Raw genomic sequence first — 26,016 nt, forward strand, 5'->3', positions numbered from 1 at the left:
AGGCTGCAGAGAGATTTTAGGGGTCCCCATGTCAGTCTCTGGGTAAAGGGGTGCTGTTGGCCATGGAAGTACAGATGTGCCACTTTAGGGGAAAACAGCTGCATGGCATTCCTGTTCCTGTCACACCTGAGTCCTCCTCTGGTTTCCATCTTGGTTGAATTTTCCTCTGACCTCTCCTCTCCCTCCCCCTGCTTGCCCCCATCACCCCACCCCCACAACTGAGTTGATTCTTGCCTGCTCCACTCCCCAGGATGTTGGACTTCCCTCGCGTGCACTCTTGGAATGAGCTCCAATGCCTTCCATGCTCTCCCTTCCCATAGGCTGTGGAGGATGCCTGGGATTCCCCCACATCCAAGCCTCCTCTCACTGGGTTTCTGCCAGTTTGCCTGGGCCAGGGCCAGGCTCAGGTTGTCTTGGAAACCTTGCAGCGATCAGAGCACTGAGCAGTTTGGTGCCTCCCTCCCTCCCTTCTCTCCCTGCACCTGCCACTCTTCCCCTGTCCTTGCCACAAGAAGCCTGCATCTGAGCACCTGACGCATGCACTAGGGGGCAGGGGTTACTGCAGCACTGGGAGTGTTGAAAACAGAAAAGATGCCACAGGAGGGGGTTATGACATTCCAAAAATATCCCAATATGGGGAGGACAACAAGAGAGCTGTTCGCGTGCAGAATACCAGTCATTTTTAAGATCTGAAGCCTGCAAGGAGTATAACCCTCTATGAGTTTTGCTCTCTCTGTGTGTATGTTGTTGTTGTTTTAATCAAGACACTGTCTCTCAAAGTGTTCTTTCCACCCTGTAATCGTTGAGCTCAGGGAGCACAGCAGGCCTGCCTTCTGCACTGGGGAGGGGCTCCATAGCCCTTCCGAGGCTGTGTCTTTATGAAACCAGACCAGCACGCCTTTCTCCGGTGAAGCGGCTGGCTGTGGGGTTGGCACTGCCAACCTTTCTGCTAGCAACCACGCACTTCACAACTAAACAACTGTGCCACCGGGGCACTTTGTGCAGGTGTGAAAATAAATAACCCCGCACTACACACACACCAAACAACAACAAACGTGAAACAACACCCATGGTGTCGTCCCCTTGATGATTCTGATTGCCACGGCACTGGGGCTCCCCGTGGGTTCAAGGTGAGGCCAACGCTGAGGGCCTATAGCGAAGGGAAGGCTGGCCCTGTGGGTTTCTGAAGCGGTGAGCTCTACAGGAGCGGAGAGCCTCGTCTTTCTCCCAGGGAGCAGCTGACGATTTCCAACTGCTGACTTTGAGCCTAGCAGCCCGCTGAGCAACCACAACGCCTCCAGAGCTCCCCGTGGCAATGGCCAGGACCTCCCAATAGTGTGCCTCCTCATTGTACGCCATGACAGGGTCAGTGATTGCTTCAGATTCCCACCCTGCTTCCTGGCAGAGCTGGGGCTAGAAACCACATCAATCCCGGCCTTGAGGAAAATTCAGCTTCCCCACACAGGTGAAAGCCGGTATAATTTACCACACAAATGGCAGGGTTGCCACCTGTTGCAAGGCATTTGAGATTCAGCTTTTTCATCAGTGAAATGTGGACAAGAAAGTAGTTGTGGGGGATCAGGAAGGAGGGGCAAAATGAGGAGCTGATGCCAGGGGCTTAGGTGGAGAGCAAATGTTTTGAGAATGATGAGGGCAATCAATGTACAGATGTGCTTTACACAATTGATGTATGTATGGATTGTGATAAGAGTTATATGAGCCCCTAATAAAACGATTTTTTTAAAAAAGAAAGTAGTTGCAAGATTAAATTAGAAACTGCATGTTTATCATCGGGTCTAGCACATACTGAGCGTTTAATACATGCTGCTGCTTTGTGATCCTTATTTTGAGGGCACTCAGGGTAGGTTGGGGCAGAGAGGCGGAGGCAGAGGTTGGAGGAGCATCCAGAGATGAGAGCTTACAGGAAAATGAGAGGGGAAGGTTTTTTAGTATCTGGGTGACGTTTTTTCAAACAGTCACTAGAGAATCTGAGAAATCAAACGGTGTTTGAAGCTGCGTGGGAAGCTGGCGTGACGAGATGTGCGGGAGGCTCTGGTGGAGAGGGCCCTTCCCGTGGCCAGGATGCCATCTTTTCCACGTCCTCAACCCGGGATGGTCTGATGCGCTTCCTAGTGTTTCTTGTTCTCTCTCACTTGTCCAGACACCGTCGTTATTCTGGCTAGCGATTTCCTTTCTTATTTTTGAATCTTCTGAGGTCATGGGGCAAATGGTGACTCAGACAGGGTCTGAGTGTTCTGCTGGGAGCCTCCTCTGCCTTCCTTGGTGGGTGCTGAAAAGACCCTCTTGTTGAGGGCAGCAAGAGCCTGGGCTAAGGAGCATTGGGGCAGCAAGGGCACAGTCAAGGCCAAGGCTCTGGAAACCTATCTTCTCCCTCTGCTCATGTAGGAAGAAGCCACCTAGTATAGGCCATCTTACTCATAGCGACCCTACAGGGCTCTAGAAGACAGAGAAGTGCCCCTTTGGGCTGCAAATCTTTCCAGGACCAGAAAGCTTCGTGTGTGGCCCATGGAGCTGCTGCTGGTTTTGAACTGCCGGCCTTGCAGTTTTCAGTCCCCTGAGTAACTACCTGGGGTCATGCCAGAACGCTTATGACCCTGCAGCATTCTTTTCGGACAACCCAGGGCAGTCAGACGTGGCAGTCACGACGCCCGGGTTGCAACGTGTGAGTCCACTTCGTGGCAGTGAGTGTTTGGAGTGTAGGCCTGTAAGGATACGCGGTGTTGTCCTCGCGTACCTCCCTGGTTGGCAGGTGAAAGTGTGGGTCTGTGACCAGTCCCCCTAAGCTCAAATGCTCACTGAACCGTGCGCACGCTATGAACATGCAACCTCTTCTGTCCCCGTTTCCTCCTCTGAAAAAATTAGTGAGGACAAAACGGATAATTCACCTGCAGTGTGACTTTTACCCCCCGCCCCAGGTGACCTCCTCATTAAAGTCATTCTGCAGACAGAACCGTGCGAAGTAGTGTTCATCACTGATAAATGCAGGTAAAAGGCAGAACACAAGGGCTGGGCCTTAGTACGCTCTCAGCTGAAATGACAGCAGCCGCCGCACTAGTAGACACCGAGGGCAGCAACACATGACATAGGTCAGCGTCCGCAGTGCCAGCGCTCCAGTGGCTCCACGGGAGAGAGAAGATGCTGTCTGTCCCTGCCGAGAATAGCAGTAACCTAAGACGTCTGCAGAGGCCACTGTATGCGTATGTCCGAATCGACTCTGTGGCAGTGAGGTTGGTTTTCTGGGGGATTCGGGGAAGACCTACCGCACTGATGATCTCAGTCAATCAAAGCCACTTCTCCCAACAATGATGGAGGACGGACTGCTGGGTAGAGTTTTACCTTCCATGTCGGAAACCTGGGTCTGAGTCTGACCGATGCCCCTCGGGTGCAGCCGCCACCCATCTGTCAGTGGATGCTGGTGTATCATGATGCTAAACCAGTTTCGGCAACGGAACTTCTGGACTAAGACAGACTAGGAAGAAAGGTTTGGTGATGTACAGTGGGAGAAAAGCCAGCCAATGAAAATCTTATGGGTAACAACAAACCAATCCCTTTGGACAGGGTCACCATGAGTCGGGGGCTGACTTGGCGGCAGCAAGCACGCAATAACAACACCAGCGCTTGTGCTGCCCTCTACCCCGCCCCCCACCCACTCCCACACTCCACTGCCAAGTGTGCAATGCTGTTGGGTCACAACAACTCTGCACACAGGTGAACTTTTATGAGAAGGCCTCCTGGTGGACAAATGCCTCCTGCTGGCCCAAGGAGAGTATGCAGGATACTCTGATTTAAGTTATCGGGTGCCATTGAGTGGGCGTGAACTCATAGTGATCCCGTGTCCATCAGAACAAAACAGCGCCCGATCCTGTGCCACCGTCACAATCATGCTGTTTGAGCCGCTGCTGTCAATCATCTTCTAAAGGGGTTTCCCGTTTCTGACCCTCGACTTCACCCAACATGCTTTCGAAATATGTGTAAATAGGACTTATTCCAGAGACGCACAAAGATAGGACCAAGTCACTGAACCCAGAGGATGGCGGTGGTGGTGGTGAGGTGCCTCACAGCGCAATGACACGCTACCCAAATCCTGCCCTGTCCCACAGTCTGTTGTGGGGGGCCCATTGTCACAGCCTGTTGTCCATCCATCTCAGCGGGTGTCTTCCTCTTTTTTACCTACTCTCTGCCAGGGATGCTGTTCTTTACCAGGGACTGCTCTCCTGAGAGTGAGTCCCACAGACGGAGATGAAGGCCACCATCCTGGACTCTAAGGAGCATCCTGGCTGATGCTCTGCCATGAGGGATTTGTTTGTTCTTTGGGCCAGCCAGGGCATGTTCAAAAGTCTTCCCCAGCACATGCTTCAAATGCGTCCTTTCTGCTGTGGCCTTCCTTGCTCACTGTCAGCTTTCCCAAGATGACCAGCCCATCAAAAAGCACCACGGCATCCCTTGGGTCAGCTACAACCTAGTTCCCAAAGGGACATCTTTGCCCTGCATAGAGTGTCAAAGCCAATAACTGGTTAACAATCCCCAAATACCTGCCATCAATTGAGTCGCCAAGGACGCAGAGTCACCCCAAGGGCAGAGTAGGACCGCCCCAGGGTGTTTCTGAGGGCGCCCTTCTTTATGAGAGCGGGCTCTCTCCCTCTGGACAGCTCACGGATTCCACCCACCAGCAGCCCAGCACTTAACCCACAGTGCCACCAGGGCTCCTTTCAATACCGGGTCGACATTATAATATTTTTTAAACTCTGCTTTTGATATGTGCCTCTGAGGAAGACCAATAACTTATGCTTTGCAATTTGTAGTTGATTGTTTTGGGGGCTGCTTACCAAAGCCCTTTTTAACTGAACTCCCTGGCCTTAGGGGAGACTGAGACGCTATTGATACAATGAACATAGCCAGACTGTGACTGGAGAGATGCTTTTATGTTATAGCCCGCCTCGGACAATCCATCACCACACAGTCACTAGGAAAAACCAGTGACACACTGAATCGGCTCTGCAATGGTGACTTTTGCCGTTAGAGAACATCAGCGCCCAGCACGTGGAGTAACATTAGCGGCAAGTGTGAAGTCAGTAAGGGCCCAGTGGGTTGAGCAGTTTAAAGCAGCAGAGTTCTCAGTTTGCATAGTACTTCTCGCCTTAGAAAGAACCACAACATGACACTTTCTGTCCTCGGTGGGTCCTATATGAATGGAAGGCAGCGTTCTAATAGGCTAGAAGAAAGATTCTTGGCTTTCCTTCCAATAAGCACCACAAAGCCGGCTTAAAATAAGGTTTTCCAGAGAGTCTTCCTGGTGATAAATCCTTTCCCATCCTGTGTTGAGCCACGGCACGGTCTTTCAATAGAATCTGAGGTTCCCACAGAATAAACTGGCTGATCTCTTATTACCCGGGAAAGTTCTAGAGAGGGATCCTATTTAAATAAACTAAAACATTGGTGTAGTTGCTTTCATCGCTGACGAAACTTCCCCCTGGAGAATTGCTCCTTCCCAATGGGACATGCATATGCTCTTTGATTTTGAATCCAGCAGGATTCGGTCAGGTCACTCCCGTGGCAGGCGCAGGGCTGCAGGGACTATGAGGCCTGCCACTGAAATCTAAGCGGCCTTTCCAGGTTCAGTGAGTTCTTTCCCGTGGGTTGGGAGCATTTTCATTAAAAATTGGGACACTGACTGCCTCCCGTACAAGTGAAAAGTGTTCAGTTCTTACATTTCAGTAAATACAATATGAATATGTAAATGTATTCAGAAATGGTATTTTGAAAGCCAGGATACTGGGAACATCGTACATCTTGGCTTAGGAAATCGCCCTTGGCCGTGGCAAAGCAGCCTCACTCCCGTCACTTAAATGTGTTTGGCGTGTCTGGCCACGGATAAACTGCCTACGTCTGTGATAGGAGAGCTTTAGCTCTGGGCTCAGCGTCTGTGTGCAATCTCCTCCCCGCTTGAGCTGCATTTACATTCAATCAATACTCTGTCATCCTGAACTGGAGGGCCGAGTACAGAGGATCCAGTTTATCACTCGCAGCAGCGAGGGCGAATTTAAGTCATGGGAAGGATCACTGACGGGCCTTGTCGCCACGGCAATCTCAGTTGTGTGTGTGTGTGTGTGTGTGTCTCCATAGGTAATTTCGAGGAAACAGAAATGTCCACATACATGACCCCAGAAGAGGAAGAGACAGCTGAAGAGACTCTTGGAAGCACATTTACTGTGATGACCATGTCTACATACATGACCCCGGAAGAGGCAGACGCAGCTGAAGAGACTCTTGGAAGCACGTTTCCTGTGGTGACCTCAGAAACAGCGCTCACTGTAGACATCAATTCAACCCTCACGAATAATGAGGAAAGCCAGTTAGAATTTATATTGATGGTGTTGATCCCATTGGTTTTACTGGTTCTCCTGCTTTTGTCAGTGGTATTCATTGGAGGGTACTACAGACGAAAAAGAGCCAAGCAAGGTCAGTGTGTAGTGCGGTCCCGTTTCCAGACAATTGCTTCATGCATTAGTGAATAATCAATGAACATGACTTTATTTTTCATTTCCACAGAGCCTTCTAGCCAAGGATCTCAGAATGCTTTGCACACGTGTAAGTATTACTCACTAGCTACTTGGTGTTGGGGATCAGGTTGAAGGAACTGAAACATTTAAAGTTAAGCAGTAAAGGACGGCACCAAATGGTAAATAGTAGGGACTGTTTTCCCATGAATTTGTCGGGGAATTCGGAATGTCATATTCCTGCTTCTAATTTTTCAAAAGTGTGCTTTCAGCCTAAATTGAAGTTAAAAATATACTGGGGCCATATTTGCGCATCTCTGTGGGGTACCAATGGTTAAGGGTTCAACTACCAGCCGAAAGGTTGGCGCTTTGAACTCGCCCAGAGGCTCTGTGGAAGCCTGGCCAGTGTGCTGCCGCCACTGTCGACAGACCACTCATAGCTTTGAAAACTATGATAATCTGTATGTCTCGGGTCCGGCTGAGTCAGAGTCGCCTTCCCGGTAACTGACAGCAATGAAACCAGTTTTTGTACATCATCCAGACGGGGGCGCTCTACACTGTTGGCAGTAGGTCCATGGAGCACTTTCCTGCTGCAAGAAACGGGGAACTGATGAAACAATCAGCGGCCAGGTTAGGGGTAGAGGGATACATGGGAAGAATGTGGGTCAGTTTCATAAAGAGATGATTCTTCCATTATCTTAGGCTGGATTCGATGAAGCAGCAAAATCCATGAAGTTCATTGATCCATAGAAAGAGAGAGACACACACATATCAAAGAAATAGCTCACACATTAGTAAAGGCAGGCAAATTCCAAATCCATAGGTCAAACATCAGGCTGGAGATTTCTCTTTATTTGAGTTGCCACAGGGGCGGATAAATCCAAGATGGACAGATCGAGGGCCAGGTTTGTGGGGGCAAAGGCAAATGGATCTGAGGTTGGCAGGGAAGATGGCAGGTTGCTGATGACTGCCCTGGTCAGCAGGCAACACAGTCTGCTGTTGACTCAAGTCCAAAGAACCGGAGGCCAGAAGACAAGCCAGTTGTAGGATCCAGACCCAACAAAAGCAAGTATACCTTTCCACAGCATCGACTTGTATTGGCAGCAGACACACCTCCTGAGAAAATGTCCTTTTGACTGATTAACTGCTAACAGCACATGTCATTACAGAAGTGATTTCACTGTATTTTGATCTCATCTTGGGGGTTGACTAGTTCATACCTGGCATGAGGACTTGCCTAGTAAGATACATGTTCACAAGCTGCTTACTAGACTCATCCACACCCTTCTCAACCACCAACGAGGAGGGCCTGGCGTGTGCAATGGCCGGGGGTCCTTGCCAGAAGATGAGAGGCTTTACACTCTGGGTAGGATGATTTGCTGGGGAAGAAGCTTTGAAGTTCATTTCTTTTTGTGGCAGGGGCTGACATCACAGGTTCAAGAAAATGGTACGTTCCCATGCTTCCCTGGCGCTGGAGCTTCAGGTGACCCACTAACAGTGGTCAGGTGTGCAGTCCTTCGTTCGCTAAAGAGAAGGCAAAGGCAAACAGAACTGCCTGACTCCCACTTGTTTAACCTCAGGGAAGTGAAGAATTTCTGGCCTACAATTAAATCTCCACAGCTTACTAAATGAGATATGTAGGGCCGGGTTAGGGACCTCCCGTCAAATGGTCATGCCTTTAGTCTCTAAATACAGAAATCTGTTGTTGTTGTTGTTGTTAAACTTTATTATGAGAGAGAGTCTCACAGTTCAAAAGTTACTCACCAGCTCAGATGTGGCCCAGCGACCTGGCACGGCAGTCTCCCTGGAAGTCGCCACCATTCCCATCCCATGTACTGTGTTTTCATAGCGTTTCCATTCCTGCTGGGTGAATTTTCCTTCTGATCTGCTTGACAAACTTTCGCTACATTCTTCAGCGCCCGGTGCCAACGCTTTCATGCTATCTTGGATACTCCCTCCTCTTCTGAACTCTGGCAGCACTTTGATAATGTGTTCACCCGTAGTGTTCACAGTATCTATATTGTCTATTTGTCTGTCTTTCCTATGTTTTCTTTAAAGGCCAGGCTCCTCTCTCCTTTGCCCTATTAATAGCATGGCATTGAGCTTGTGAGTACAGGTTCTAGAACCATCATGCCTGGTTAGATTTTGCACTTCGTAGCTTCGTGACCTCACTGGTCCTTTTTCCTGATCTGTAAAATGGGGATACGTCAATACATACCACCAGAGTGGTTGTGACCATTAGATGGATTCATGCACGAACTAAATAAGAGATATGGTGGCTGCTCAATAAGTACTTGTTGAAAGAATGAGTCACTGAAAAAGGTTGTTGTTAGATGCCACAGTCAGGATCAACCCATCGACACTCTGTACACCAGTACAAAACCCTGGCCAATTCTGCAGCATCCTCACCATCTATGGTGCTTGCAATATTTCCAAGACCATATTTCAAATGCGTCCATCCTTCCCTTGGCTCCTTTATTCATTGTTCAGCTTTCGCATGTCTCTGAAGTGATGGAAAATATCCTGGTTTGGTTCAGGTGCAATAGGGTTAAACATGATCACTCACACCCACACACAATTACTGCCAAGTCCATTCTAACTCATAATGACCCTGTAGGGTAGAACTGTAATTCTTTATTAGAGTAGAAAGCCTCATCTCTCTCCCTCAGAGCAGCCAGTGGCTTTGAACTGCTGACCTTGTGGCTGACCAGGGCTCACTCACTACCAGAGTCAATTCTGACTCATCACAACCCTGTAGGACACAGTAGAACTGCCCCAGTGAGCTTCTGAGACTGCGACTCTCATAGCAGTAGAAACCTCAGCTTTCCCCCAACCCCAATTTTGCACATTCTCCTTAATGTAAATTGGGGCATCGTTTTTAGTGTAAGTGGGCCTCACCTTCAGAAAAGACCACCCAGCGAACTTAGAATTTCAAAAACAAATGCTCAGCACAAGTTGCTGACAGCAGAGCTTTGTTGAATGTTTTTCTTTTAATAGCCCCTTCTTTCATATGGCTGCGTATCACTACCTGTTTAACAGGTAAATGTCACTTCGGACAAATGAATGCTAACCAAAGTTAGCAGCACTATTAAGTGAAGTCCGTGGCATTCATATTTTGCATTATAATTCAACTCCATAAAAATACAATATATTTGGAGAGGATTTCAATGATGGTTATACCACACAAAGAGTATAATCAATGGCACTGAATTATGCATGTAGAAGTTGTTGAGTTGGAGAATATTTTGTTGTATATATTTTTGCCACAATTTAAAAATAATTACCAAAAAATAATAATAATTACATGAATAACACTGGGTACGGAGAAAAGGAAAATGTTCTAAAATTGACAGTGGTAGTGATTGTACAACTCTTCTTGATATGGCTGAACTATTGTATGATATGTGGATGAAATGCCAATTACAATGTCAAAAAAGACAATATTTAAATGAGCAATATTTGATTGAAATTCCATTGCATTGCTAAGGCTAAAACTGCCATACTAAAACCAGCATTTTACTGAGGAAGTTCCCAAAGGGATGTTTTATGGGGAGAGGCATGGAAACTTGCATTCATGTTGCTTATCAGCAAGTTAGCGGTTTATGTATATATATATATATATTTTTCCCTCTCTCTCTCCTAGCACACATACACTAGTTGCCATCATGTTGATTCTGACTCAGAGCGACCCATGTGTGTCTAGAGTTAAGAGGTTACCACAAGCCAGGATCAGGAAACGAGACGGAGACAGTCATTAGTCCACAGCAGCACTTCTGCTCAGCCAGCAGCAAAGTCTCTTTCTGGTCTTCAGCCTCTCAGCCACGTGGTCCCTTGCATGCTGCCTGCCTCCGGGAGCAGGAAGCCTGCCTGTGGCTCTGCTTCGCAGTCCCACCGTCTCCGCGGTTTCTCTACTCCGTCTCACGGTTTCTTTGGTGTGACTGGTCCTCTGGTCCGACTGGCTCCTTTGCTCGGCTCAGTGTCTGTGCTGCAGCCCTGGTGTCTCCGCCACTTTAGAACAGATCAGGAAGAGACTCTTCTTCCAGTGGTCCTGTCCGAGAGGGGAGGGTGGCCTTGGTGGAGATGTGGCTTTTGTTTTGGGGTATGGGGTTTACCTGACCCCATACTCAAAAGGAAACAAAGGGTGTGTCTTGGTTCACATTTCTGCTAAGGTCAGGACATAACCCCACCTTAATCTTATCCCTTAGCAGAGCAGAGAAAGCCTTCCCAAATGGGCTTGGGGGAGGGGGGCAGGGGCAGGGAGGCAGCTGTGGGAGGGAGGGAAAAACAGCAGCTAATACCAAGAGCTCAAATGTTTAGAAAATGATGATGGCAACATATGTACAAATGTGGTTGATACAATTGATCTATGAACTGTTGTAGGAGCTGTAAGAGCCACTGGAGACACAGTGTGGGAATTGTGCCTGATCTGACCCCAGCACAGCGAGGCAAACACTAAGGGCGTGCAGCAGAACAGCAAGGGGAGCAGAGAAACGAAGTCCCCAGGGAACACCAAAAATAGACTTTGGGGCCAGGGTGTAGAGCCCGATCAGACTCGACTGGAAAACAGTCCTAAAGACCAGCAAACAGTCCTTGAACTATTTATAGGCTTTTCTTTTTTTTTCCCATTGGTTTTGTTGTTGTTTTGTTTTGTTTTGTTTTCCCCTGTCTTGTTTTTTGTGCATATTATTATCTCTGCAGGTCTATCTAGATAAGATAGGTGGGATCAACAATCTGAAGGAAAAAAACAATGGGACCAATGGTTCTGGGGGGATGGGGTAGAGGGGGAGGCAGGGGAAAGGAAGTGGGTGTTAACAAACGGAGGGACAAGGGAACAGGAAGTGAACCAAAATTGATCATGAGGAGGGTGTGGGAGGCCTGGGAGGGCTTGATCAAGGGCAATGTAACCAAGAAGAATTACTGAAACCCAAATGAAGGCTGAGCATGATAGTGGGATAAGAGGAAAGTAAAAGGAAATAGAGGAAAGAACTAGGAGGCAAAGAGCATTTATAGAGGTCTAAATATCGGCATGTACATATGTAAATATATTTATGAAAACAAGGAAATAGATCTATGTGCATATATTTATAGGTTTAGTATTAAGGTAGCAGATGGACATTGGGTCTCCACTCAAGTACTCCATCAATGCAATAACACTTTGTTCTGTTAAACTGTTCTGCTCACTTCCCAACACAATCGCTGAAGACAAAGCGGGTGCATAAGCAAATGTGGTGAAGAAAGCTAATGGTGCCTGGCTATCAAAAGATATAGCATTTGGGCGTCTTAAAGGCTTGAAGATAAACAAGCGGCCATCTCGCTGAGAAGCAACAAAGCCTACATGGAAAAGCAAACCAGCCTGTGTGATCACAAGGTGTTGATAGGATCAAGTATTAGGGATTGAAAAACAAAAAAACATATCATTGTGAATGAGAGGGAGTGTGGAGTAGGGACCCAAAGCCCATCTGTAGGCAACTGGACATCCCCTTATAGAAGGGTCCCAGGGAGGAGATGAGCCAGTCAGGGTGCAGTATAGCAATGATGAAACATCCAGCTTTCCTCTAGTTCTTTAACGCTTCATCCCGCCAGATAGGAACTGGAAACATAGGGAATCCAAGACAGATAAACCCCTCAGGACCAATAATGAGAGTAGCGATACCAGGAGGGTAAGGGTAAGGTGGGGTAGAAAGGGGGAACCCATTACAAGGATCTACATATAACCTCCTCCCTTGGGGATGGACAACAGAAAAATGGGTGAAGGGAGATGTCAGACAGTGTAAGACATGACAAAATAATAATAATTTATAACTTATCAAGGGTTCGGGGATATGTGGGGAGGGAAGGGAAAAAATGAGGATCTGATCCCAAGGCTCAAGTAGAAAGCAAAAGTTTTCAGAATGATGATGGCAACAATGTGCTTGACAGGATGGATGGATGGATTGTGATAAGAGTTGTATGAGTCCCAATAAAATGATTTTTAAAAGAGAGAGAGAGCTATAAGAGCCCCCAATAAAATGATCTTTAAAATAAAACAAAACAATAGGGGCTCCTGCTGCTGGCCATCATTGTAACACATCACACATTGTTTTGGAGTATGGGGTTTAGCTGACCCCATACTCAAAAGGAAACAAAGGGTGTGTCTTGGTTCACATTTCTGCTAGAAGGGCCATACTGACTGACCAGAGGTCAGGGTCAGAGCAGAGCTGCAGTCCACGGGGTTTTCAATGATTGCTTTTTCATAAACAGATCACCAGGCCTTTCTTCTGAGGTGCTTCTCCATGTATTTGAACCTTTCCATCAGCAGTTGGGTGCATTAAGCGATACTTTTCTCCACCAGCAAATAAGCTCAACACCTGAGGAAAAGCTTGGGCTTCGTTGTTGGAGAGAGCACGTTTATGGAATTGGATATTTTCTTCCTTGCTTGGGCCTGTCTTGTTCATTATCTGGATAGGGAAACATTGTGTAGGAACTTGATGTCCCATTATCATTCTTCCTGGGCCTCCGGCTCTAAATTTCCAGTTGTTATTATTTAACATTTATTAAGTGTCTGGATGTGCTGGGTAGCTCTCTAAGAGCAGAGGGGGAAAGTGCTCGCAGTTAACCATCCCTTATAAGTGCTGTGCTGTGTCTGGCTGGGTTCAGCTAGTGTCTGCAAAGAGAGGCCTCCTTTTGCTCTCAGCTCTGCCTCCAATCAGGATCAGGAAGGTTTCCCCTGTGGGGCTCCTGAGCACCCCCACCTGACTGCCCCACTGTCTAGTGCACAGAAGAGCGGCACTGGGAGGGAGCATTGTCGGGCAAAGCGGTGTAAGGGTTGGAATAAGTGGATTGGAGGTATGGCATGGACCGCTGTGAGGGAAATGGAATGGCCCGAAGGGGTGGGGGAAGGAGGAGCTGAGCCCTGCTTGCTGGCAGAGAACAGGTACCCTGGTGGTTCAGTGCTCTGCTTTGTGCACTCCCAGATGTTCTGCGGTTGCCATGGTGGCTGGGCCAGGGCTAATGGCTGGGCAGCAGGGAAGAGGAGGCCGCCGAAGGCTTTTTGTGCCATTTTAGGACTGATTACAGCAGCTTCACATTCGGCACATCTGGAGTACTTTTGTAATGGGTTTTTAAAACTTTCCCATCATCTGCATGTGGGGCGAGCCTTTGCTTACCAGGAAGCCTGCTGGGAATCGAGATTACAAAGATAAACCCAGTCACATGTGGGGCAGTGGAGCCACTTACTCTCTGGGAGAAGTTAGGGGGGGTGGCGATTAGGCAGAAAAAACGAAGTGGTGGGAGGGGATGACAACACAGAGAGGACTTGTGAGTGGGGGGTGGGGGAGGGGGGCGGGGAGCATTCAGTTGAGTGAGGATTTTTACTGAAAATCAAATCCTCTAAGAGAACAGCCTATCCATTTTAGGCAAAAAATACACGTGTGTATCTACACACATGTAATATAAACTGATGATCTTCTCCTTCCCCCCTAATCTAAGTTTGGTGGGAGGTGGTGACCTGCAGTTGCCTTCTCAACCCTGCGGTGGCCGGGAGGAAATACCCCAATAGCCTACAGCCTCTAGAAGGCAAGCAGTGATGACATGGAACTGACATCTGCTCCCAGCTTTGCCAGATTAGCCATGCCATGAAAGCTTGCCAACCCACAGGAAATCACAGCGGCTCACCCTGCCAGAGCTCTGTTCCAGGGGCCCGCTGGTCCTGTTCACTCTCAGGGACAGGCATCGCTGCAAGCCAGACACAAGAGGTTTCTGATGGCCGGGGTCAAGAGCATCTGACTGCACTACTCCCCCCCACCCCCCCGAGGGGGTTGCCTTTCAATGGTGCCACCCCGGGAAGGGTCGGGCGACTATTCCCTCCTTCTCTGGTCTTCTCTGGGTGTGTTGGGCCCCTCTCCAAATCAAGCAGAGCCGGGGTGCCACACAGCCATTTGGATTCTGGTCTAAACTAACACTGTTTTGCACACTGCTGCCTGACTCTCACCTTGCACAAACATAACAAAACACAGGACTATTGAATGCTTTCCTAGGATGCTAGTACTAAGGTCCAGAAGATTGAAACCAATCATACATTCAACAAATAATTACTGTGTGCTCTGGTGGTAGAGTGGTCTGCACGTTGGCACAAGGTCAGTGGTTCAAACCCACCAGCTTCCCGCCAGGAGAAGGATGACGTTTCCTGCTCCCTTGTAAACCCACGGGGTGGTGGTGGTGGTGTTGTTGTTGTTGCTGCTGTGTTCTTGGGGGTGGCTATGAGTTATAATCTATGATTATAAACTATAATCGTCTCGATGGCAGAGAGGTTGGTTTTTATTTGTTTGGTGTTGCTACTTACCAGGTGCTGTGCCAGCTTAACGCGGGGATGGTGCGAGGACTGCCTGTTTAAGCATGACAGACACGATCCCTGCCTTTAAGGAGTTTACAGTGGGCGAGAGTAACACACATATGGAAGAGCTTAACAGATGAATGAGTTAGATGCAGATTGTGACCGATGCTATGAAGGAAGTAAATAAGGTGCTAAGCTGAGGAATAAGAAAATAATCAAAAAGAGAAAACTAGTTGTCTGGGAGCCCTGGTGGCATAGTGGTTACATGTTGGGCTGCTAACCACCAGGGCCGCCGTTCAAAACCATCAGCCACCCTGTGGGGAAAGATGGTCTGCAGGGGTGGGGAAGATGCGGCATTTCACTTCTGTAGAGAGTTACAGTCAGAAACCCAGAGCCTTTCTGTTAGCAGCCAATTGAGTTACTCCACAGAGGAGATGGGGGAGCCCTCCCTGAGACCTCAGAGAGGGCGTGGACCCCAGCAAGCAGAGAACAGTCGTGAAGGCGGGGTGCCATGCTAGAGCCGTCCTGAGAACTCCACATTCTACTCCAGGATAACGGAGTCGAAACAGCCATGTTCCTAAAGCGGAACATTTTCCTGAAAGAGGGCAAGGAACGAGTCCTCTTATTTAGCCCTTCATAATGGTTACCATGCTGGGCTGCTAAACACAAGGGCAACAGTTCAAACCACCAGCTGCTCCTCAGGAGAAAATTGGGGCTTTCTCCTTCCGTAAAGAGTTTTCATCCTGGAAACCTACAGGGACAGTTCTATCCTGCCCTATAGGGTCGCTGTGAGTCCGAGCCGATTCTAAGGCAGTGAGTTTTGGTCTCTCCTTAGGATCCTGGTGGGACAGTAGGTCATGAGATGGACTGCTAACTATAGGGCCAGCAGTTCTAAACCACCCACAGCTGGAGCTCTCTGCCCTTATAGATCTGTACAGCCTTGGGAACCCGCTGCGGCAGTTCTCTGCCCTCTAGGGTCGGGATGAGTAGGGTCAATGCAGGGAGTTCTGTTTGTTTCTCTCTCTCTCTCTCTCTCTCTCTCTCTCTCTCTCTCTCTCTCTCTCTCTCCTCCGGAGCCCTCGGGGCATGGTGGGTGCCTTATTGAACCAACAACCGCCAGGTCAGCCATTGCAACCCACCTAGTCCTTCTACGGAGACAGAGGAGGTTTTCGAATCCTGTGAAGATGGGCAGGCTTTGGGGGTTTGTCTCTGGTTTTTCCCTCTCTCCCTTAAAAAGTAGCGCAAATGGTGCTGTTGGGTAAGCAATGGACTGCTAACCTCAAGGTTCATGGTTCAAACCCACCACCCACTCCCCTGGAGAACAATGAGGCTGTCTTCCCCTGCAAAGATTCACAGCCTCGGCAAGCCTAGGTAGACTCACTGTGAGGGCACCATGGCAGAGGGATTGGTTTGTTGTTGTTTGTTTGTTCTTCTCTCCCTTAGAAGCCTTGATGGTGCAATGAGTTAAGCATTGGGCTGTGAAACTCCACCAACTGCTGTTCTCAGGGAGAAAGCTGAAATTGTGGGCTGCCATAAGGGTTTACAGCTCCGGGAATGCTAGGGAGCGGCTCGACTTGGTCCTATAGGGAGTTCGGAGTGGAATCAACTGGAGGGTAGTGGGTTTCATCTGAGGCTTGGGTTCTCTTCCTTGGAGTCACTGGGTGGTACGAACAATTCCCGTGCTTGGCTGCTAACAGAAAAGTTACAGGATGACCGCCCCCCCTCCCAGGTGTGCCTTGGAAGAAAGTCCTGGTGGTCTGCTCAGAGAAACCCAGCCCCTGAGTCCTATGGAGCACTTTTCTTCCCGGGCACAGGAGGGCACCAGGCCCCAGAGTTGGCTTAACCTCCACCACCTGGCCTTTGGCCCCGGCTGGCTCTTCTTGGGAAGGAGCCCTCAGGTGTAGTGGGTCACAGAGTCCATGGCCGCGAGTGAGGAGCTTTTCATGCTTGTATGCTTTTTCTCTCGGTGGAAATAAAGAGGGTCAGCAAGTGATCTGAAGTGAGTGCTCCCAGAGGACCACCCCTAGCTAAGGGAAAAGAGATGTTTCATGTTTCCTAAAACAAAATGAAGATGGCCTGGCGGCATCGTGGGTCACACATCGGCCTGCCACCCCCAAGATCAGTAGTTGGAAACCACAAGCCACTCTGGGGGAGCAAAACAAGGTTTTCTACCCCTGTAACTAGTTACAGTCGCTGACACCCAGAGGGGCCATTTGACTGTGTCGCACAGGGTCACTATCTGTCAGAATCAAGTCCATGGCAATGAGTTTAATGTATTATATCAGGCAACCCTGGGCCCGTAGTGGGTTAGGCTGCTAAACACAACGTCCACAGTTCACACCCACCAAGAGTTCTACAGGAGGATGTCTGCTCAAATAAAGGCTTAAAGCGTTGGAGAGCCACACAGCCAGGTATACTGTGCATTTCTACACCGCCTTAGAAGGTCACCGTGAGGCCTTGTCGGCTCCATGGCAGAGGGAGAGTGGAGGACTTCATTGGAGGCCTGGTGGCGCAGAGGGTACATGTTGGACTGCTAACCGCAGTCAGAGATACCAACCCACCAGCCCCTCCATCAGAGCACGAGGAGGCTGTCCGCTCCGGAGAGATGTACTGCCTTGGAGGCCCTATTCTTGCCCATACTAACACAAACACAAGAAAACCCACTGCCATCCAATCAATGCCAACTCATGGTGACCCTATAAGACAGGGTAGACCTGCCTCTGTGGATGTGTTTCTGAGACTCTTAACTGTTTACCAGAATAAAAACCCTGTCATTCTCCCCAGACTGGCTGGTGGTTTCAAACTTCTGACCTTGGGATTTGCAGCCCAACTCTCAACCACTATGCCCCAGGGCCCCTCTCTGCCCATAGGGTCTTTATAAAGCAATAGCCACGTGATGGCAGTGGGCTTGGTAGGACCTCATTTCTGAATGACATTTGTTCTGACATGGAGGTTAATTCTGCTCCATTAAAAGTGTGATTCCCTGATGGTCATTTGATTCTTTTGTTGTGGGGGGTGGGGAGTGGTGCAGGAGGTGTGGCGATTCCCGGTGTTGTTGAGAACTTAAAAATTATTTCCAGACAAACAAAACTAATGTGTCCTTCATTTGAATTCTCTTTTAGATGAACTGGGAAGTGAAAACATGAAAGTGTAAGTCTTCCCCATGGCCTCCCACCCAGCTCAGCCGGGGCTAGACCCCTTAGAGACAGAAAGAAGTCCATTAGAAAGCCATCCCCCTCAGAAGCCCCCTCACTCTTCTAGAGGTTTCCATGAGTGGCCTGACCCTCCAGCGTGGATCTCCTGCCTGCCCTGCACCAGGCTATGCCCCCTAGAGGCCTGTGGAAGACATTGCTTCATTCCCCAAACCACAGGCTAGGGGGTGGGGTGGGGGATGGGGTGGGGGGATGGGCGGGATAAGGGCAAGTCTGGTTTCTTTTGTCATTCTGGGTTCTGAAAGAATCTTGTTCTACTGCACCCACTCCAGATGAGTAGTTTCCTACTCTGACCCTGGGTGGATTTTAAGGATATCGGTTCGTTTATTCTGATACATACGTGTATCACCTGGGGAGGTACCTTGGCCGGCATTAGGAGAGTGGATCGCGTGAAGAAGCATAAAGTTCGAACCAAATGAGGCGGTGAGAACCGCCCGGCCACGCGGGAGTGGGGAGAGGAGGAGGGGGAAGTGAAAGGTGGAGGGAGGAAGGAAGAGCTTCTACCCAAAAGAGTGTTCTGGGCCGGGGCTCCTGGCCTGTCCCCGCCCTTTACTGATTGTCACTTCCTCTCCACACTGGGACTCCTGCCTGGGGCTCGGGGCTGGTGGTCGTCTCAGGCCCAGCTCCAGTCCCGTCCAGCCCAGGATCTGCGCTCTGCGTGTTAAAGATGAGCTGTGTGTGTTCACAGCAGGCTGGTGGCGCTTGACCTTGAGCACTGCTCCGAAATACCAAGGAAAGAGAAGTGAGATTAAGTAACACTGTAGGCTCCTCTCAGTAACTCCCCTGAGGCCCCCCCCTCCCCCCCCCCCCCCCCCCCGCAAGGTGGAGGACGCCCCGGCGTCTTTGGCGGACAGTGCCAGTTGCCTGGTTTCACTTTGCAGCTTCAAATTGGGTCTGTGCACCTCCGATGGTTAGATCCGGGGTAGTTAGTTCGGGGTTCGTGTTCGTCTGTTTCCATTAGGGTTTGGGAGCCCCGACCAGGACAAGCCCCTCCAGGTGACCATAGTGTTTAAGACGCAAAATTAGAGTCCTCCATTCTCCTCTGGGCCAACATTCCGAGCTCACCTCGGACGAAATCTGGCCCAGTGGACACGTGTTCCTATTTTTATCTTCTGCCTTTTGCTCTCGCCAGCCCTATTTTTGAGGAAGACACGCCCTCTGTTATGGAGATCGAAATGGAAGAGCTCGATAAGTGGATGAACAGCATGAACAGGAATGGTATGTGGCAACCTGCTTCTGGATTGATTGGTTTGGTGTGGCCTGTTTAGGAAAATATGTGATTGAGGCTTAGCCGCTTAGGTGAAAGTTCAAAAAGCAAACGAGGCTCCCATTGGGCAATTTGTGCACACATTGCTCTGTGGCCAGTGTTGCAAGCCCCCAGCGGGTCAGCACTCTGCTGCGCCAAGGCTGCTGCTTTTCCCTCTAGTTGTAGGGAGCTGCTCCAGCTTCCTCACGGTCTCCGCTGGCGCCTGGAGCACGGCAAAGCATGTCTCATATTCCATCACTGGCGCACGCAGATAACACAGGTGCCATTTCCTGTCCTCTCACATGCAGTGTAATTACTGCATCCATTTCTTCCACTTGTTTTAATCGCTACACAAGCTTGGAAATAAATGGTCCTTTTCACTCAAAAAGTTGGGGGTTTGTTTGTTTATTTGTTTGTTTTTTCCCAAGCAGGGAAATCTCAGAGGCGAAATTATCTGGGCGAACAATTGGCACTACCTTGCGTATTTATGGAAATTCTTTCACCTCGCTGACGTTGAGTCCATTTCCAACTCAGAGCCTCCGTGTCCCATGGAATTGCCAGGCATACATAGACAGCTTCCTCTTGGTCTTGTGGGTGTGAACCCCTGACCTCGGGGTTAGCAGCTCAACATGTGTTCTGCAGCACCACCAACGCTTCTCAAATCTAAACCTGGCCTAGATGATTGACATAGATCTGTGCTGTTCCAGATGGTAGATATTTGCCAACTGTGGCTATTTAAACATGAATTAATGAAAAATGCAGTAGCTCAGTCGCTCCCCTCACTCCTTGTAGCTAGCGGCTATTGTATTGGACAGCACAGACAGAAAACATTCCCATCACTGCAAAATGTTCTGTCGGTCACAGCATTCACATAGATGATAAGTATCATTTAAGTTAATTTCCAATTGACATCTGGCAGTAATTGTCGTATATGGCTCCTTTTCATTAAACCAATATCTGGGCTTAAAAAATGTTGACAGTTGGTTCTTTTGCTATTTCTTTATAAACTAAGAAAATGATTTTTAGTACTTAGATTAAATTAATAAAATCAGAGTTTGTCTTATCATATCATTTTATAAATAAACCATTACCTTAACATATGCTGGGATTTGTCAGATTCAGCCATCTACACTGGAACTGTCATGTCATTTAAATTGGAATTATTGACATTTGAAGTATTGTACCAGATGCTTGCTTACCAAGATGGGTTTCCCAAAGATCTAAACCACTCAACTAATTTGCATAATCTCCAACAGTTTTTCATGACACTGGAGGAAAACGGCTCTGGGGAGTATTTTAGGACAAGAGTGGATCATTGAGCACATGTGACGAGTTCTTTCATTGTCTTGTCTTTAGTTTATGAGTCATGTGTACATACACAGTTGAATTTGGAAAATGAAAAGTAGAAAGAAGCAAAAATCCCACCACTCAAGAATAACCTCTCGATATTTTGGTGCAAGGTGTTTATGTCTGAGATCATCGTAATAAGAAATCCTATTACACTTACCCAAACCATCAGTCAGTCCTGGGGGGGAGGGGCTGCTAACTCAGTGGTCAGCGGCCAGTGGAAACTTGGCAGCTGGAAAGCCCCCCAGGCACCTTGGCAGACAGGCCACACGATGTGATGAGAAACCTGGGAAAGTGTTCACTGCAGTTCTTAGGATGCAGAAGGGAGCCCCTGCCTGCCTGCCTGCCTGCCTGCCTGCCTGCCTGCCTGCCTGCCTGCCTGCCTGCCTGCCTGCCTGCCTGCCTGCCTGCCTGCCTGCCTGGGTGCTCCATCCCTGCCAGGGACGGTACATTTGAAAAGAGGCTTCGAATCTGTAGGAAGATGCTGTGAGGTTGGAAGAGGACAGATGCCAGCCGGACCTAGAATCAATCTTTGAAACGGTGGGTGGGGGGAGGTGAGAGTCTTCATTGCAGATTAGTAAGTGAGCACAAGAAAAGCTGTGCTCGCCTTGCTTATTGGGTAATTCATCACTGGCCAGCCACGTGATTCCAGTTGCCTGCTCTAAAACACATTTGGAGCAGCCGTGCGGTCCGACAGAGACAGGACCAAGCAGTGATGGATCGCTCCCTTCCCTTCAGGGACAGAGGCACGTTAAAGTCTCGTATCTGTGTTTTTAGCACTTTTCCCATTTCAGTTTCCTGGCCCTCATGAATCTTTTAGCACCCCCCCTGCCCCCCGAACTCCCTGGCGAGGCCAATTCTGCACAAGTAACCAGACAGACCCGGGAAGTGCAACTCTGCTGGGTGGGTTTGGTGGACCGGAAGTCGACTTTCAGTGACTAACAAGAAGTTCATCTCTATTCTCTCCTAGCCAATTCAGAATGCTTACCTACTTTACAGGAAGAAAAGGAACCAAACCACCCCAGGTACCTCTCTACCATACATTATATAGTATATGTGTTGGGGGGAAGTGGGGCCCCAGGCCAGAGGCCTGCACGATAGCGCACCTTCTTTGTGCCTGTCAATTGTATGTGCTCATTGACATGGCTGTCTGTGTCTGGCAGAGGGGACTAAGCTTCGGGATGTTCAGGAACAGGTCGGCGGTGTGAACCCACCGGTCACCCTGCAGGGAAAGATGAGGCTGTGGGTCCTCATCGAGGGTCACAGTTTCTGTGGGTTGGAAGCCCCTGGAAGGCAGTGGGCTGACGGTGGTATCCGTGTGTGGTGTAGAGAAAAGCTGTATGAGTTAGCAAAGAGGGAAGGCTACAAGGGAAATGCTCTGCAGAACTACCATCCACATGGACCTCCCTAGCTATTCTAAAGGGACACTGTTCAGCGGACTTCCGTTTTAGTGGTAACCCTCCCTGGTAACAAGCTGTAGACTTGTTTACCTAAGAGAAATTTACCTTGGCGTTTGGCCAGGAAAACAGAGGAAGGGAAAGTCTCAAAGCAGATGATTGTAAACCCGGGGGAGTGAAAGGACATTCAAAACAATACCAATACCTGGATCGCATTGCAACCCAAGAGGACTATTGACCATGGTGAAACAAAGAATTAACATTCCTTTCTGCCACTAGGTGGCTCTACTTGATTGAACATCTTAGTGCCTCAGACTTACTTGCTTAGCACCAGCCGCCATCTCATTGAAATGATGCTAGGGTTGTGACCTGGAGCTTTGATGGTGTCGTGGTTATGCATTGAGCTGCGAGCCACACATGGCCAGTCTATAACCACCAGCAGCTCCTTCCATTCCAATAAACAGTTACAGTCTCTGAACCCCACAGAGGGTTGCTATACGGGGGTCAGGGGTGGGGGTGGAATTACCTTCTCTTTGGTGGATTTGATCTGAGAATTGCTTGGCCAGGGAAGAAGCGGTGCTTGCAGGAAATAGATGTGATCACTCAGCGAAAGGTGAACTCACTTGGCAGACACACCTGGAGCTCAGGTGGGGGCACGAGTCATGGGGAAGGCTCTATCAGGTAAGCACTGGACGGCTAACCGCAAAGCAGCCGTTCAAACTCACCTGGTGCACCTCAGAGAAAAGATGAGGTTGTTTGACTCTTAAAGATTTACAGCCTCAAAAACGAAAATAAAATCCACTGCCGTCAAGGCAATTCTGAGTCATTGTGAGCCTGTAGAACGCGGTAGAATCTCCCCCCTGGGGTTTCTGAGGCTCCAAATTTACATGGGAGCAGACAGCCTTATCTTTCTCCTGTGGAGCGACTGCCCTGCTGGCTTTGTGGTTTGAACTGCTGACGTTGTGGTTAGCAGTTCAATTCGAATCCCACTGCACCACCAGAGAAAGGCTCTATGGGGTCATGATGAATCAGAATCGACTGGGTGGTGATGGGTGATGTAGACATTGTTGTCAGGGATGACGAAAGAGTGACTCAAGATCAGAGAAATCGAACCCATGATGGAGAAGCCCTCCCCCTGTTGGAATCCATAGGATACACCTTCCAATCAAACCAGTTGCCTTTGAGGTGATTCCAAGCCCTGACAACCCTCTGTGTTTCAGGGTCGAATTATGTTCCGTGAGGTTCTCAGTGACCATGCTCTTTTGGAAAAAGCTCTCCAGCCAACCTTTCCGTTGGTGGCTCAGCTTTTGACCATTCGTACCTCCCTGGGGCTCCATAGGATGCATCTTCCCAAACTGAGTGCCATCAAATCCATCCTGACTCACAATGACACTAGAGGGCAGGCCAGAGCTGCCCCTGCGAATTTCTGAGACTGCAATTCTTTACGGAGGAGAAAGCCCCATCTTTCCCTTGCAGAGTGGCTGGTGGTTTTGAACTGCTTACCTTACAGTTAGCTAGCAGCCCAATGGATAACCCATTATGGAAAAAATCCTACCTCCTCTCCCTTCATATTAACCAGAGTTCCTGTTAGGAACCAAATACATTCCCAGTGTGCAGTCACATGTAGGTGGGCAGGATCCATGCGGAGGATGCTGCAGAGACGGAAGACTGATGATCTGTCAGTGAGTGATTGGACAGTGATAGGTCACTCTCTCGGAGACCCTACTCCTCTTTCTGCACATGTCATCTAGATCTAAGCAAAGAAGTCCCTACCCTCTACCTCTCCCACCCTGCCCACACCACTGCACTCTTGCTCAGACAAAGCTCAGCTCAGATCCACAAAGCCACACCTAGTGACTAGAGGTCACTGTGCGCTCCTGAGGTATTTGCATGTGAAGACCGTGTCCCACTAAAAGAGATTCTGGGTATTAGCCAGCAAGTGAAACGGAAGAAAATGCTCGGATAAGCATGTCCGAAGGAATATTCCCCATTGCGTTTTTATCTGGCCTAAAAATAGAACCACTGTGCATGTTCAGCGTTGGGTTCAGTTCACCACCGGAACTCCATAAAGTCCTCTGTGTCGCCGATTAAAAACTCAAAACCAAACATGCTGCCCTCAAGTTGCTTGTAACCATCATGACCCCATAGAAGGGTTCCAAGACTTAGTCTTTATAGGTGCAAATAGTCTGGTCTTCCTCAGAACCCAGAGGGACAGTTCTGTGTCTTTCGGTGGCTTCGTGTTGCCTCGTTGGGTCCTAAGATCCACTGCAACGAATACACAGAACTCACAGACAAATCCGTGATTAGAGAGCATAATAGGAGAGTTCCAGGTTGTAAGGGCAGTGAGAAATGCTCTAGATCATTGTTTGCTGGAACGTATTACAAAGCTTTTTTCAGATATGCTAGTAATGCTCAAGGGGACATACCAGTCTGCTCGAAGTTTCAACTTGAAGGCATGCAGCTCCAGCCCCTTGGGTCAGCAAACCTAGCTCCGTGAATTAAGGGCCCCGAGGGACCCCATTCCAGAAAGCCGCAGCATGAAGCACTCAGCTCCACTTGTGTGGGTCAGCAAGCCCAACTTTCCCCATCAGTTGTCCAGAGGTGCCCTCTCCAGAAGCCAGCTTCCTGCCCAAAAGCACTCGGCTTCACTTGCTCTGTGGGTTGGGAAGTCCTACGCTCTGCTCCATGCTCTGGCTCCTGCTTCTGCTGCCGGGCTCTGATATCTTGCTGTAGCTTCATCATTGTTTTTTAGTGATGCCCTGTATTTCATTGTGTGACTGTGCCCAAATCTCTTTATCCACTCGTTGACTGGTATGCATTGGGGCAGTTTCCACCTTCTCGCTCTTGTGACCAGTGCCGCAGTAAATGGGGGAGCGCCTCTGTCTGTTCGTGTGTGGCTCTCACTTCTTTAGGATTTGTATCCGCAGAGGGAGGATTGGATCCTATAGAATTTCTAGTCCCAGGCCTTTGAGGTAGTGTCATATACTTTCACCAATGGTTGTAGGCACCTTGTAACTTAGATCTTCCTTCTATTCTGACATGCTATCGTTTATATTTCTTTTTTCTATTGTGTTTGTGACATTGGTAATCAATGAACTATTTGCTTAGAATAGCTAATTCAGGGAAGAAATAAGAGGTGTATGTGTGTTTCTTTCTATTTTTTAACTCTAGCTCGTGACTCAGAGCTAGCGATAGAAAGCATGTTGGTCATTGGCCTCGGGCTGAGTTGCTGTGGTTTTTTAGAGGATGAGTTTTAAGAACTGACTTGGATGCTTCTTAATCCTTTATCTTCAAATAAAGCTCTATCGTTTTCAGAGCTTCAGGCTTCTCATCTTGAAAAAATGGAAATAATGATGCTCATCCTTCTAGTTCCCCAGGTTATGAGAGAATAAAGCCATTTTCTAAATTTTAAAGCACCATGCAAATGAAACTAATTCATCTCCTGGTAATCCGAGGGGCTTCAGAAAGTTCACAGGAAATGCCCTTACCTTTTCATTCCATTTTGCCACAATGTGTTTGAAGCCCCTTGTAGCTCTGCTCCCCGCCTCCATGGGCTTGTACATCTGTCTGTGAGTCATCCTTCTAGTGAATGCTGGGGGGGGGGGGGGCGGCGGGATTTAATGTTTCAGAAAGTATGTAATGGTCACTGAAGATGGGTCTTGTTTGAAAACTCACTGCCCCGTCTTTCTGCCAAGACTTCTGGAATCTTTTCATAGGGTTCAGCCCTCCTTGGTTCTAAAGAGACAGCCAACCCAGACTATTGGTCACAAAGTCCAGCAGGCTTCCAGGAGAAAGGAATCTGTACTTAAGCGCCACGCTGTGTGCAGATCCTTCCGGCCTTCAACATTGTCTTCTTGCTGTTCCAGTGAACAGCACACGGGAAGCACTGCCTGGCCCTGGGCCAGCCGGCCCGTAGCTGCTGCCACTATGTCAGTCCATCTCACTATTCTGCTCCCTGTGCACCGAACAGCTACTTTTCCAAGCA

General features: G+C 48.8%; 1 protein-coding gene across 2 annotated transcripts in view; it reads left to right on the plus strand.

Annotated features, from left to right (window-relative positions):
* Positions 1–26,016, plus strand: part of TMEM154 (transmembrane protein 154) — a 73,921-nt gene that overhangs the window by 26,452 nt on the left and 21,453 nt on the right. For both annotated transcript variants that reach the window (XM_075543693.1, XM_075543694.1), the window contains exons 2-6: positions 6,145–6,480; positions 6,571–6,609; positions 17,952–17,979; positions 19,174–19,259; positions 21,605–21,659. In XM_075543693.1, the coding sequence (XP_075399808.1) occupies positions 6,145–6,480; positions 6,571–6,609; positions 17,952–17,979; positions 19,174–19,259; positions 21,605–21,659 (544 nt within the window). The remainder of the gene's footprint in view (positions 1–6,144; positions 6,481–6,570; positions 6,610–17,951; positions 17,980–19,173; positions 19,260–21,604; positions 21,660–26,016) is intronic.

The sequence above is a fragment of the Tenrec ecaudatus genome, chromosome 3, assembly GCF_050624435.1.
Source record: "Tenrec ecaudatus isolate mTenEca1 chromosome 3, mTenEca1.hap1, whole genome shotgun sequence".
Lineage (NCBI taxonomy): Eukaryota > Metazoa > Chordata > Mammalia > Afrosoricida > Tenrecidae > Tenrec > Tenrec ecaudatus.